The following is a 12,230-nucleotide window of genomic DNA, read 5'->3' on the forward strand; positions in this document are numbered from 1 at the left end:
TTAGCAGCCGCCTTCCACCTTGATGTGCAGGATCTTAGAGAAGCCGGGCCTCCGCCGTAGGGCCTGCAGACCAAACCTGCGTTAGTTCCCCTCAGGGCAGACAGGTGGAGCCCTCCCTTCAAACACCCAGGTCACCAACCCCAACCTAGGGATGCCACTGGGGGTCTTGGGCAGCCTCAGAGACAGCTGCTCACCTGGAGTTTTGTCACCATGTCTTCAAACAGCTTCTGGGCCTCAGGGCTGCTGGGCTCTTTGAAATAATCAGCAATCCCAATCTGGACCACAATGGACTTGAGGTTCCGGCAGATGCCTGGGAAAAGGTAAGGTGGGGGCCCATGTCTGATCTGGGCAATGGGGCTGTCTTCTCTCCTCTTACTAATGAACAGAATCAGAACCGTCTGAGAGACAATCGTGTGCCAGGCACTGGGAGCAGATCCATGCTGCCCCGGGCTAAATTGGGCAAGGGGAGAAGGTGGAGGGTGAGGTCAAAGAGCAGAGGCTGTGGTGGACTCTGGGAGGACGAGTGGACAACAGCCAGTTGCGCAGGGGCTCTAGCAACTTCCCTGACAGAGGAGACCGCTGTGCTCTGGTCTGGGCATGTGGAAATGAATTACAAGGATGGAGTGGCTGAGGTGAGGCTGATGGATCTCGGCTGGAGCACTTGAAGGGGGAAGGCAGGGAACAAATAGGCGGGGAGCAGAGGGCTTAAGGGACTGGACGTTGCCATGAAGTCAGGGGAGGAGAAGCAAGAAGGTCAGGAGGCTGAGAGGATTCTAAAGGTTATGATTTTGGAGGCCAAGCAGTTAGTTCTGGTGGTCAGTCCAGGGCGGGGCCCTGAGGCTGAAGTGGGGGAAGAAGAGGATCCTGGAGATGATAAGAAGGTCGAGGAACCTTCAGTGCTCAGGACGTGAGGTCCTGCCAGGGCCAAATGGTCCCGGATGATGGTCTACCCTTGGGAGTGTGCAGCCCCAGCTGGGCACCTGTGTCCTTAACGAAGGTGGAGGAATGACTGGGAGGTGAGTGGGGGCTGGAGGGAGGCAGGGGCCAGCGGAGGCGTGTGTGTGAGCCCCCTGAGAACTGTTCTAGGGGGCTCACACACATTATCTCATTAATCCTCCCACTCATTCGGTTTAGAAGTCAGCTTAAAAGATGGGGATACAGGGCTTCCCTGGTGGCACAGTGGTTGAGAGTCCGCCTGCCGATGCAGGGGACACAGGTTCGTGCCCCGGTCCGGGAGGATCCCACATGCCGTGGAGCGGCTGGGCCCGTGAGCCATGGCCGCTGAGCCTGCGCCTCCGGAGCGCCTGTGCTCCGCAGCGGGAGAGGCCGCAACAGTGAGAGGCCCGTGTACCACAAAAAAAAAAAAAAAAAAAAAAAAAAGATGGGGATACAGAACCCAAGAGAAGTTCAGTAATTTGCCCAAAGTCACACAGCTAATAATCAGTAGAGCCAGAACTGAGACCTAGGTCAGCCAGTTCCAGAACCCATCTGTTCGGCCTTTGCCCTTGGCTGGAGGCTCGTTTTGGGGTAGATGGTAGATGGTGCTGAACAGCTCATGCCTCCAACGTGGACAGAGCACAAGGCAATACATATCCACTGAACTGAACCATTTGGGTCAGATGCTGGCAGGCCTTAAATGCCACACTGGCCTCAGAAGGCACTGGTGGCAAAGCCAGGACTAGAACCCTGGTCAATCTGACCCCAGTCCTGGTGTTTGCTGACTAGGAGCGAGAGGGAGTCGGTTATGCTACCTGTTGACAAGACATGGTAAGAGGCAACAGTGGGACCCCACCCCACGCTCCCCATCACTCACTGTTGAAATGCAGTAGGGCCTTGGGGGTGACAGGGGTGGCCGTGAGCACCAACATCTCCAGTCCCTTCAGGCCTTCCCGGCAGACCTCAGCCGCCACCTCTTGGGTGATCTCCGACACGTGGTCCAGCTCCAGGACCTGCAGTCGCATGCAGTTTCTCGCTAGGAAGAGGGAAGAAGAGGCAAGGTCCTGCTGACAAACACCCCAGGTCACCTCCTGCCACCACCCAGGCTGCAGCCCCGAGTCCCTCTGGGATTTCAGTGTTGCATCCACGCCTGCTTCCCATCACCCCCTACCCCAGTCCCAAGGAAAGACTCACCGAGTGATGCCAGGCCCTGCACCCCACAGCCGGCACCCCCGACCCCCAGGGCCCGGAGGTGGGGCCAACAGCGACCGATCATCTGTAGGCAGCGGTTACTGAAGCGTGTGGGCTGCTGGCTGGAGAACAGGGTGGAGGGAGGTCTGTCAGGGAAGCCCCTGGATGCATGATACCCTAAGCCTGCTCCTCTGTCAGGACCCGCCCCTCAAAGGCGAGGCCCCACCAACCACCCAGCCGTTCAAGTCAGAAACCTGGGATCTTCACTGACTCCTCCCCCTCACCTCCTGCCGAGACCTGCAGATTCTGATTCCTGAATAACTCTTCAACCCACAGTTCAGACCACCATCCATATTCATCTGAGTATACAACTAGTCTCCCTGCCAGTTCATCCAGCAGCTGCTGACAGCCAGCCACCTACTCCCATATCCTTTCACTCATTCAACAGAAGCCTCTCAAGTGCCTGTCATGACCAAGAACAATTGAGCTGGGCCCTGGGGACACAGTGGTGACACAGAGACATGGTCCCTGCCTCCAAGAGGTGGGCAGTGGGGGGGATGACACAGAACATTCCTAGTCTGATGTCATCCCATTTTTTAAGATCTAAAATCCCCCAGTGGCTTCCCAGTGCTTTCTAGACAAAATGCAAACATCTAAAACCCCTTAGGCAAGGCCTTCTGACCTTGGCCCAAACCTTCCTTTCCACACTCATTGCTCGCTGGGCCCTGCCCACCACTCACACCACACGTGCTCCTTCCCTGAACACTTCGTCACTTAACAATCGCCCAGCATCTGCCACGTGCTCAGTATCAGGGATACAGAAATGGACATTCACAGCCTCTGCCCTGAGAAACATGTGTCTGGTGTAGACTGAAATATAGAGAAATTATTGTAAAATGGACTACAGCAGGGGCCCGGACAAGGTGCAAGAGGAATGGAGACAGGGGAGCAGTGACAAATTCTACCAGGGTGTTAGTGACAGGACACTGGGGGACCCGGAAGGAGGTGTCACGTGGAGAGGGGCTTGCAGGGCAGGCGCAGGGAGTGAAAAAGCCTGATATGTTTGAGGAATTCCAAGTAAAGTGATGAATGACCTCACACCCCGATTCTTGGAAAACCAGCTCTTTTGTACATTATACAATGTCCTCCCTGAACTGCCTTTCATGTGCCAAACAAACCTGGCTATTTCCAGCTAGTGTGGGAAACAGCCCACCGTGGGCTCTGCAGCCTTTACGCACACATCTCATTTGAGCCAGCTATAGTCCTAATAGGATCGACAGATCTAATACCACCTTCACTTTACAGTTGAGAAACTAAGGCACGACTGGGTAGCCCAAAGTCACACTGCTAGCCGGCCAGGATGTGATCCAAAGTCTGATTCTGAAGCCCTGCTCCTGTCGCCTAAAGACACAGATTGATGAATGTGAATCTGTCACCCCAAACTGCATGTGGAATGGGCCCAGATCTGCTCAGTCCTCAGCCCCACACCCAGCCCCAAACCTGCCCTTCCCCACCCCTGCCTGGGCTCACCAGGGGTGAAGTGGCGCCACCTGGAGGGAGACAATCTCTCTGCAGCCTGCGCCCAGGGCCCAAATGACCTCATGGCCCACCGGGTCTGTGGCGCTTCTGTTGAAAAGACAAAGTTGGGGCCACCAACTCCGGTGGCCTCTGCTCCTTTCCCTTGGGCCACAGAGCTCTTGGGTCCCTTTGCCCGAGAGCCCTGGGGGAAGGATATGCAGAGCCCAGGGATCCCTGGGGCCCGAGGCCTTGCTTCTTGCAGTGTGGACCCACCTGTAGGTGACAGCCTGCAGGGCGCGGCAGTAGCAGCTGGCCAGCCAGAGCGAACGGTCAGTGAGGACGTTGGGGCAGTGGGAGATGCGCAGGATCAGCAGATTCCCCCCAGCCGCCTTCAGCAGAGACTCTAGCCCTGCTTCCAGACAGCCCCTGGGGATAGCCAAGAGGTCAGGGCACTGTTTGTGGCCAGCTCCTCCTCTGGGAAGCATCCCGACATCACTCTGGGTCTGCAGCCCAGAAGCAACCCCCGCCCACCCTCCGTGGCCTCACCGGGTACTCCGGGCATACTCCTCTTTGCTCTCCTTCTTGCCCCGCTGCCGGGGCTTCAGGTTCTGCAGTGTCAGCGAGTGGGCCTGGGTGCACCACTGAGCCAGCATTGCCAAGAACTGCAGGGAGAGAGGGGTTACCTGGGGATGAGGGGATCTGAGTTTGGTTGGCTGGAAGTGAACCAGCCCAGGACAGGAGGCCTCACGAGAGCATTTTGGGGAGTCAGGTTGGAGCCGGGGTGCTGTAAAAGGTTGCAAGGACCAGACCTTGCGGGGCTGGACTCTGCCAGGGAAAAGGTGGGTTCACAGCAAGGGTGATTAGGAGGGCAGGGCGGGAGGCAGGGACAGGCACCTTGGAAGAGACGCGGGCATTCTCAAGCAGCACCCGTGTCCAGACGGCAGGGTGGCGGGCCACGAAGCGCCAGTCCCGGCAGACCTCGGCGGCATGTAGCAGTGTGCGCGTGTCCAGGTAGGTGAAGATGCAGAACAGGGCGGCTCGCATCTTGAGGATCTCCGGGCTGATGACCTCATTGGAGCGTGAGGGGCTGCCCCTCTCAGCTCGCCGACCCCGCCCACTGCCTCCCTCAGGGCGGGCTGCACAATATCACGGGGTCAAAGGTCAGCGTGGGGTATGGATGGGGAGCTGGGGTAGGGTAGGAGCTGCAGGAGGAATGGGCATGACAGAACCATGCCAGGGGACCAGCAACTTGGGAGGAGGGACAAAGGGCCTCTGCTTCCCCCTCCTCTGCATCACCCTCATTCCTAATTTTGCAAATTAGAAAAAGGTGGCCCTTCCTCAAGGGAACTTTCTTTTTAAGGTCGTATATCATCACATATTCCAAAGTCATCCCCTAGATGAGGTGACCGAGTCAAGGTTGGAGAAGGAAGGGGCTTGGATAGAAACCCTGCATCTGTGAACAGAATGCAGGTGAGAGGTTGCCCAGAGCAGTCACGGGGGCACAGCCATGCACCCTGACCTGAACTCTCCAGCCTCCTGACCCTGACCCACTGACATATGCACATGGCTTTGTGTGGATACAGGAGAGGGTTCGCCCTGCTGTCCCCAGGCTTCAGTTTGAACACTCAACTCCTCTCCTGTGAATGTCATGTGAAGGGACCCCCTTAGCTGTGGCATCCTTGTGCAATACCCAACCTGAGTGCCCCTGTGCTACAGCACCGCCCTGTCCCAGCAGCTCCTGCCCCAAACTTGCTGGGCCCTGTGCGGGAGGGAGTTTGTCATTCTCATTGTGGGAAGTCTGGGGCAAGGCGAAAGGCGGTGCAGGAGCCCAGGAGATTTACTGCCTCAGCCCTGTGCCCCCTGAGAGCGCCATGGAAAGACTGGCCTCTCAGTCCCCCTCCCAAGACTCACCAGAGAGCCGGCAGCTGCTCAACGGCCCAGCCATAGCAGGCCCAGGGCGGGGGGCATCCGAAGGGCCCTCAGCCTCTGACTCGGTGGTTCGGGAGCCCACATCCGAGACGTCACCTTCCTCCCCCTCCGTGCTGTGTCGGCGAGGTCTGCGCTGCCAGTTCTGGATGGCCTGGCGCCGCAGGCCTGAGCTGCGAGGGGGCTGGGCCCGCTCCAAGCCGCCGTTGGCAGCCTGGACCCGTGTGCCCAAGCCCCCGGGGCCACTGTCCTCAGGGGCCCCCTCTTCTGGCCGGGGCAGCTCCAGACTGTCACTGTCATAGCAGCCTGAGCTCTGGGATGCAGCTGGGATGCGACTGCAGGCCCTGGGGTAGGGTGGACCAGGTGGTGAGGAGGAAGGGGTCCTAGGCCTGCCTGAAGTCCCCATGCCACCCCACCACTGGCCAAGGGCAACCCACCCACCTTACTTTCCAAAAGTCCCCTCTGAGTGTGGAAAGCCAGACAGAGGTGACCCGAGGAGGATGGGGGGAGGAGGGGAAGCCACGGCCCAGATGGGCCAGCCAGCCAGCGGGCCAGTGGACCTCTCCAGGGGGAGGGTGGGCTGTGTGGGGCGGGCCAGGCCCGCGGCTTACCCTGTGCTGGGAGAAGAGCCATGCCGTGACACCGCGTACGTGCTAGGCATGGCCAGGCCCGCGTGGTGTTCTCGCTGTGGGCCCCCAGAGTGGGAGGGAAGGGCACGGGGGCAGAGGAGGCCAGAGGATGAGAAGGAACAGGAGAAACAGGGTACAAGATGGAGAGAAGGCGGGGGGGTGGAGAAGAGAGAAGAAGGAGAACAGTTGGGAAAGATGGACAAGTAGACAGATAGACAGCCCAGAGAGGCAGGCTCACCAGCCCCCTCCCCACACCCACCAAGTACCCCAGGCCCCGGCTTGTGGCTCCTGGGCTCTCATTTGCAGGGATGGGCAGAGGCAAACCCCTGCCTGAGGACTGGGGTTGCTGGATGGTATCTCACTGAAACCTCAGGGCTGGCCCTATTCCTGGACCCCAACTTCAGGCCTGGAATCTGCTCATGGGGAAGAGCCAAAGAAGGAAGCACAGAGCATCGTGGGGCGGGGGGTTGTCAGGCCATGTGTGAGGCATGGTTGTAGGGGGTCAGGTGTGCAGGTGGAGGAGGGAAGGCAGGTGGGCACTCACCGTCCTGCCTGGGCCCCGGGTACTGGGCCCAGCACCACTTCCCCCACCTCCGCGGCCCAGGCTGGCACTGGGAGTGCTGCCACAGCTGCTGCTGATGACCTGCAGCTGCCGCTCGGCGCGGTCGGCCCGCTCGAGGAGCTCCTCGATGAACTGCTGCAGCCGCAGCTTGGCGCTGGCCTCCCGCGCCGCTGTCTCCTTCAGGAACTGGTCAATCTGCACCACCTCCCTGGGCCCGGAGCAGTCTCTTTACCCCAGTGCCTTGGCCTGGAGGCCCACCCACCCTCCGGAGGAGACCCTGAGCGGTAGGGAGAGACACGGGCACAGCTGGCCGCAGGGTCCACTCGTGGTCACATGGGTACACACAGAACATACCCAGGAACACTGCCCCACACAACACGACGGCACACACAGAAACGCAAGCGCACACTCCGAGTCATACATGCACACCCCACCAACCCAGGCCCAAACACACAACCAGACACCGCTGCTCCCCACAGAAATACTCACAGGTGTGCTCAGTCACACACAGCCACCTCCCCTCTCCAGAAACACTCACGGGCACACACTTACAGTCCACATAGCCCAGGAGACAGCCCCCCACGCTCATGTACATGTACTCGTATCCCGTTCATTCACAGGCACACAGTCTGAGGCACAGTCCTACCAACACATTCAAACACACACACTTTCAGAAACATTCTCAGATTCAGAAAAGCACACTTATTATAGTTGCACCAACCTCCAGGAGTTGCACGGACACACAGTACACTTAAGAGTCATGTGAGTATTTACTCTCAAGTGCATTCACAGTTCTTCATGCATCCATTCACCATTTACAGGCACCTTCTAGGTGCCAAGCACCGTTCTAGGCATTGGGGTGTCCAGCAGTGAACAAAGCAGAGAAAACTTCCTGCCCCCCATGGAGCTTGTATCACAATGGGGACAAATAAATAACATCTGTGTACTTCATAATTCTACATTGAAAGACCAGAGGAATGAGGAGAAGCCAGCAAAGAAGACTGAAAAGAAGCCAATAGAAAGATAGACAGTAGTTCCAAGGAGAGTGTCTTAGAAGCCAAGTTAAAGAGGCGTTTCAAAGATCAGCTGTGTCAAATGCTGCCAATGGGCCAAGTAAGATGATGACTTGGCCTCGGTTACATGAAGGTCATTTATGACATGGAGGATAGTGATGGAGGTGGACAACTGATCAGAGTGGGTTCAAGAGAGAAAGTGGGGAAAGAAACTGAAGATGAGGAGTAGAAACAATATTTTCAAGGAGTTTTTCTGTAAGGAGGAGAGAAGGGGCGGTAGCTTAAGGGGGAGATAGGGTTAGGCAGAGTGGAGAAAGGACCGTATGTCTGTATGTTTTCAGCAATGATACAGTAGATAGGGAAAACCTGACGGGGGCAAAGGGAGAGGGGAGAATTGAGCCATGTCCTTGAGTAGGCAAAAGGGAAGACGATCTGGTGTCACAATCAGGAACTGGCCTTGGTAGGAGGGCAGAGAAGGAAGAGAAACCGTCTTTACACACGCGGTCACACTGCCATGGACTCAGAGTCCTAAACACACACCTTCATGACACTCTTGGCCACACGCGCACCACCATTACACGCTAGTGGCCACAGATCCCCTATAATTTGGCCACATACATAGCCACACTCACGGTGGTGGCGGCGGCACAGTGACACGCGTGGTCACCTACTCAGGAACATTCGCGGACACACCCACCCACAAGGCCCTTCGGGCCACTCACTGCTGCTTGCGGCTCAGCTCCTGTTCCTTGTGCACCAGGTCCTGCTTGAGCGAGGCCAGCAGCTCCACACTCACGTCCACCTGGCGCGAGAGCTCGGAAGCACGCTCCTCCAGCTCCTCCTTCTCGCGCCCCAGCCGCGCGCTCTCCTGCCGCGCAGTCTCCAGCTCCGCCGCCTTGCGCTCCAGCTCGGCCTGAAGCCGGCCCACCTGGCCCGCGATTTTCTGCTCCACCTCCTCGCTCAGCCGCTCCAGCCGTCGGTCCACCTCCAGCTTCTCCAGCGCTCGGATCTTGAGGCGAGCCAGGCCCTCTTCGTAAGCCACATCGGCGGGCGAGGGAGACGCGGGCGAGGCAGAGGCGGGCCCGGGGCCAGGCCCGGGCGGCGGCGTCGAGCACGCCGAGGAGGCCACGGACTTGCGGGCGAATAGCTCCCCCAGCGGGATCTCGATCTCGCGGAGCGCGTAGCGCGCGGCGGCGGCGGGCACGAGGCCCGGCTCAGCCAGCTCCTCGCAGGGCAGGCTGGCGGGCACCAGGTCGCCAGGGAAGTGGGCGAGGGGTGCGTGGTGGTGATGGTGGTGCAGCAGGTGTGGCGCCGCGGGGGACGGCCCGGCCGCCTGCTCCTTGCCCTGGAAGGACGTGCTCTCGAAGACCTCGCGCCGGGCGCCTGGCACGGCCAGCAGGGCGGCAGGCTCAGGCGCCAGAGGGAAGCCGGAGGCGGCGGCGGCGGCGGCAGCCGCGGCCGCCGCGGCGCCGTCGCAAATGCTGTTGGTCTTGGAGAGGATGTAGAGCGTCTCGTACGTGTGGCTGTACTCCAGGTGCGCGCGCAGCGACGACAGGCTCCGGAAGCGCTTGTGCTCCCCGCAGCGGGGGCAGCGGTAGGGCAGGTCCAGCGAGGCCATGGTCCCGCCGTACCCGCGGCGCCCGGGCTCCACCGCGGCCGCCCTGAGGGTCAGCCGGGCGCGCTCATGGGGGGCCGCGGGCGAGGCCCCCTGAGGGGTCAGGCAGACTCAGGGCGCTGGCGGCCAGGGGCAAGGAGGCTAGAAGAGAGGGAGCAAGCCTTAGGAGGGTGGTATCCCTCCCCACCTCCAACCCGTATCCCCCACCCATGACAAAATTGACTTCCCCAGAAAACACGTGCCCAGAAGAGAGAGGTGAGGGGAGACCAATGGCCAGACCTCCCAGAGGGGACTGGCCTGCTCCAGTACCTGTGTGTGGGCTGTGCATGTATGAGAGTGAGAAAGAATGAGAATTCTCTAAGAAAGAAAGAAAAAAAGCATTAGTTTTATTTATAATAGTTACAACCTGGACATAACGGAAGTGCCCATCACCAGTAGAATGGATAAATTGTGTTATATTCATAATGGGATGTTACCCAGCAATAAGAAAAGGAACCACTGGTACATGCAACAACATGGGCGAATCCATTTAATATTATGCTGCATGAAAGAAGCCAGACTAGATTGCATACTGCTGGATTCCACACATATGGAGTTCAAGAACAGACTAAATTGATGGTGACAGAAGTCAGAATGGAGTTTACCCCTGGGGTCTGTATAGACTGGGCAGGGGCAGGAGGGAACTTTATGTAATGCTGAAAATGCTATCTTGATATGAGTGGTGGTTATACAGGTGTACATGTAAGGTTATACAGCTTATACATATGTACACTTACGATTAGTGTACTATATGTACTAGCTTATTACATCTCAAAAAAATGCTTATTTCGTGTCTTGCAAACCACACTCATTAGACCAGCTGGACTATTGGTACCATGTTGCAGTGACCAAGATGTCACCTCACCTGATGATACCAGTGTTATGTCACTGTTCCCGTTCCTGCTTCTGTCCCACTCCCTCCCATCCCTGCTCTTCCCTTTGCCTCAAGGGCCATGATACTTGTCTTCTCCAGGTTCCTTCTGGCACAAGTCACCACCCTTCCTGGCGTCCCACTCCTGGTCACCCTGAACGCCTGCTGCCCATCCCCCCTTATCTCTGGCTTCCGGTCACCCTTCCCCTGCCTTGTGGGATCCCTACCCTATTCTTCACTGCCCTCCTCTTCCTAAATGCCTGCTACCAGGCTTCAACCACCTCTGCTATCACTGTGCTCTTCAAGCCACAGACCACCTGCTAATCAGACAATGTAGTTGTCATCAAGGGTCTTCACCTACTTCGTCCCTTGGATAATACTACTGACCGCTCCATGTTCATAGGCTGCCATGAAGCTGCCCCGCTTGGGTTCTCTGACCTTTTCTTTTTGCTGTCTTCTTAATCTTCCTATCTCCTGATGGGAGGTCTGCCTTCAAGCCCCCTTTGCCTCTATCTGGTTCACTCCCACAGTCTGGTTTACTCACATCTTTAAGCCTTGACTCTCAGCTCTACCTCTCTATCCTGACCTACTCTTGAGTTCCATTTGCCTTCTGGCTTTCCACATGGATGTATGGGTGGATGCCTGTTCCCTTTGCCAGCCCAGCACCCAGTCGTCCCCCTGGCAACAGCACCCTGCTTTGACCTTGGGTCACCATCCTTCCTTCCCCACTTTCTCAGTCCATGTGGTCTGGGTGGGGGTTGATGGTTCACCCTTGCTCCAGGGGTAAGAATGTGATATAGGCCTGGCCAGTCAGAGTCCTGAGATGGGCACAGATGACCCAACTTGAGTCAATGAGTCATTTCTCCGGGACTTCTCTGGCATTACTGGGGAAAGCATCCTCTTTGGGCTCAGGTTTCAAAGCTGATGGGGAGGGCCAGAGCTGTGAGGGCCATCTTTGCCTCCTCTGGGAGGAACCACCTGGGAATGAAGCCAACACAGACAGGTAGAAGTGAGATTCCTCACACTGTTTGAGATCCTGGTCTGTTCAGTTGTGTGAGCCAATCAATTCCTTTTGCTTTAGCCAGTTGGAGTTGGGTCTGTGTTATCTGCACCAGAAAAAATTCCAAACTCAGAAATTAGAATCAGAAGTCAAATTTTTTGGGAAAAAATTTTAGAAGGAATTAGCTGAACTAAGAGGGACCGTACCGCTTCCCCTGCTCAGAAGTTGGTGAAGCCTGCTACACAGCAGCAAAGCAGCTGATGAAACTCTCCCACGGCCTCTAGAGCTCAGATGTTCCTACCAAGGCTGGAACTTTAGGGGACTTGTAGAAAAATGTCCAACAAGAAAGAGACACGCTCTGGCTAAAAGGGTCCCATCTGAAAGCAGAGAGGAAGAAAATGTTCCTTTGCCCAGAGAGGCCCTTTCTGCCTGAGGCCAGTAATTCAATATGGCTGAGAGTCAGATAATTAAGAGCCAGTTCTCTGCTTCTAGCTAAAGTCAGCTCAAGCAAAGACAGGCAGGCTGGAAACGCAGAGGGAGACAAACCTGGGGCCTGATAGGCTCTTCACTCCTCAGGCCCTCTTGAACCCCTCCTGCTGTGCCCTCCCAGCTCAACAGAGGCAACCGTTGCTTCCAATACAGGCAGCCTTCCAGTGAGATGCAGCTTGAGGGAGAAGGGGCAAACGAACTCTGCCTCTCATCACAGACTAGGAGTTTGCATTGCCCTGCGGCAGAGGCCTAGCTAGAGCCACAGAACCACGGGCTCCTGGGACAGGCAGAGCACCAAGCCCTGTTGCTAAGAGACAACTCCTCCTCCTCCCCCAACAGCATCACCAGGGACTTGATTCAAGAATTATAACTTTCGGGCTTCCCTGGTGGCGCAGTGGTTGAGAGTCTGCCTGCCGATACAGGCGACACGGGTTCGTGCCC

General features: G+C 57.3%; 1 protein-coding gene across 1 annotated transcript; it reads right to left on the bottom strand.

Moving 5' to 3' along the window:
* FBXO41 (F-box protein 41) lies at positions 1-9,393 on the bottom strand. The gene is made up of 12 exons (XM_060117612.1): positions 8,498-9,393; positions 6,745-6,970; positions 6,183-6,256; positions 5,557-5,915; positions 4,540-4,781; positions 4,192-4,307; positions 3,919-4,071; positions 3,658-3,753; positions 2,131-2,249; positions 1,814-1,972; positions 195-310; positions 1-63 (listed from the first exon to the last, which is right to left on the bottom strand). Exons 1-12 carry the CDS (start codon positions 9,391-9,393, stop codon positions 1-3), a joined length of 2,619 nt encoding a protein of 872 aa, XP_059973595.1.
* Between the last annotated feature and the right edge of the window lie 2,837 nt (positions 9,394-12,230).

This window comes from Mesoplodon densirostris, chromosome 14 (assembly GCF_025265405.1).
Source record: "Mesoplodon densirostris isolate mMesDen1 chromosome 14, mMesDen1 primary haplotype, whole genome shotgun sequence".
Lineage (NCBI taxonomy): Eukaryota > Metazoa > Chordata > Mammalia > Artiodactyla > Ziphiidae > Mesoplodon > Mesoplodon densirostris.

Bases quoted from the DNA above. Each gene is read 5' to 3' on its own strand.
- FBXO41 (XM_060117612.1), bottom strand. From the start codon at position 9,393: ATGGCCTCGCTGGACCTGCCCTACCGCTGCCCCCGCTGCGGGGAGCAC. The intron at 6,257-6,744 runs GTGAGTGCCCAC...GGGGGCCCACAG, and splicing joins CCCGGGGCCCAGGCAGGACG to CGAGAACACCACGCGGGCCT. The intron at 4,308-4,539 runs GTGCCTGTCCCT...CTCTCCCTGCAG, and splicing joins ATGCCCGCGTCTCTTCCAAG to TTCTTGGCAATGCTGGCTCA.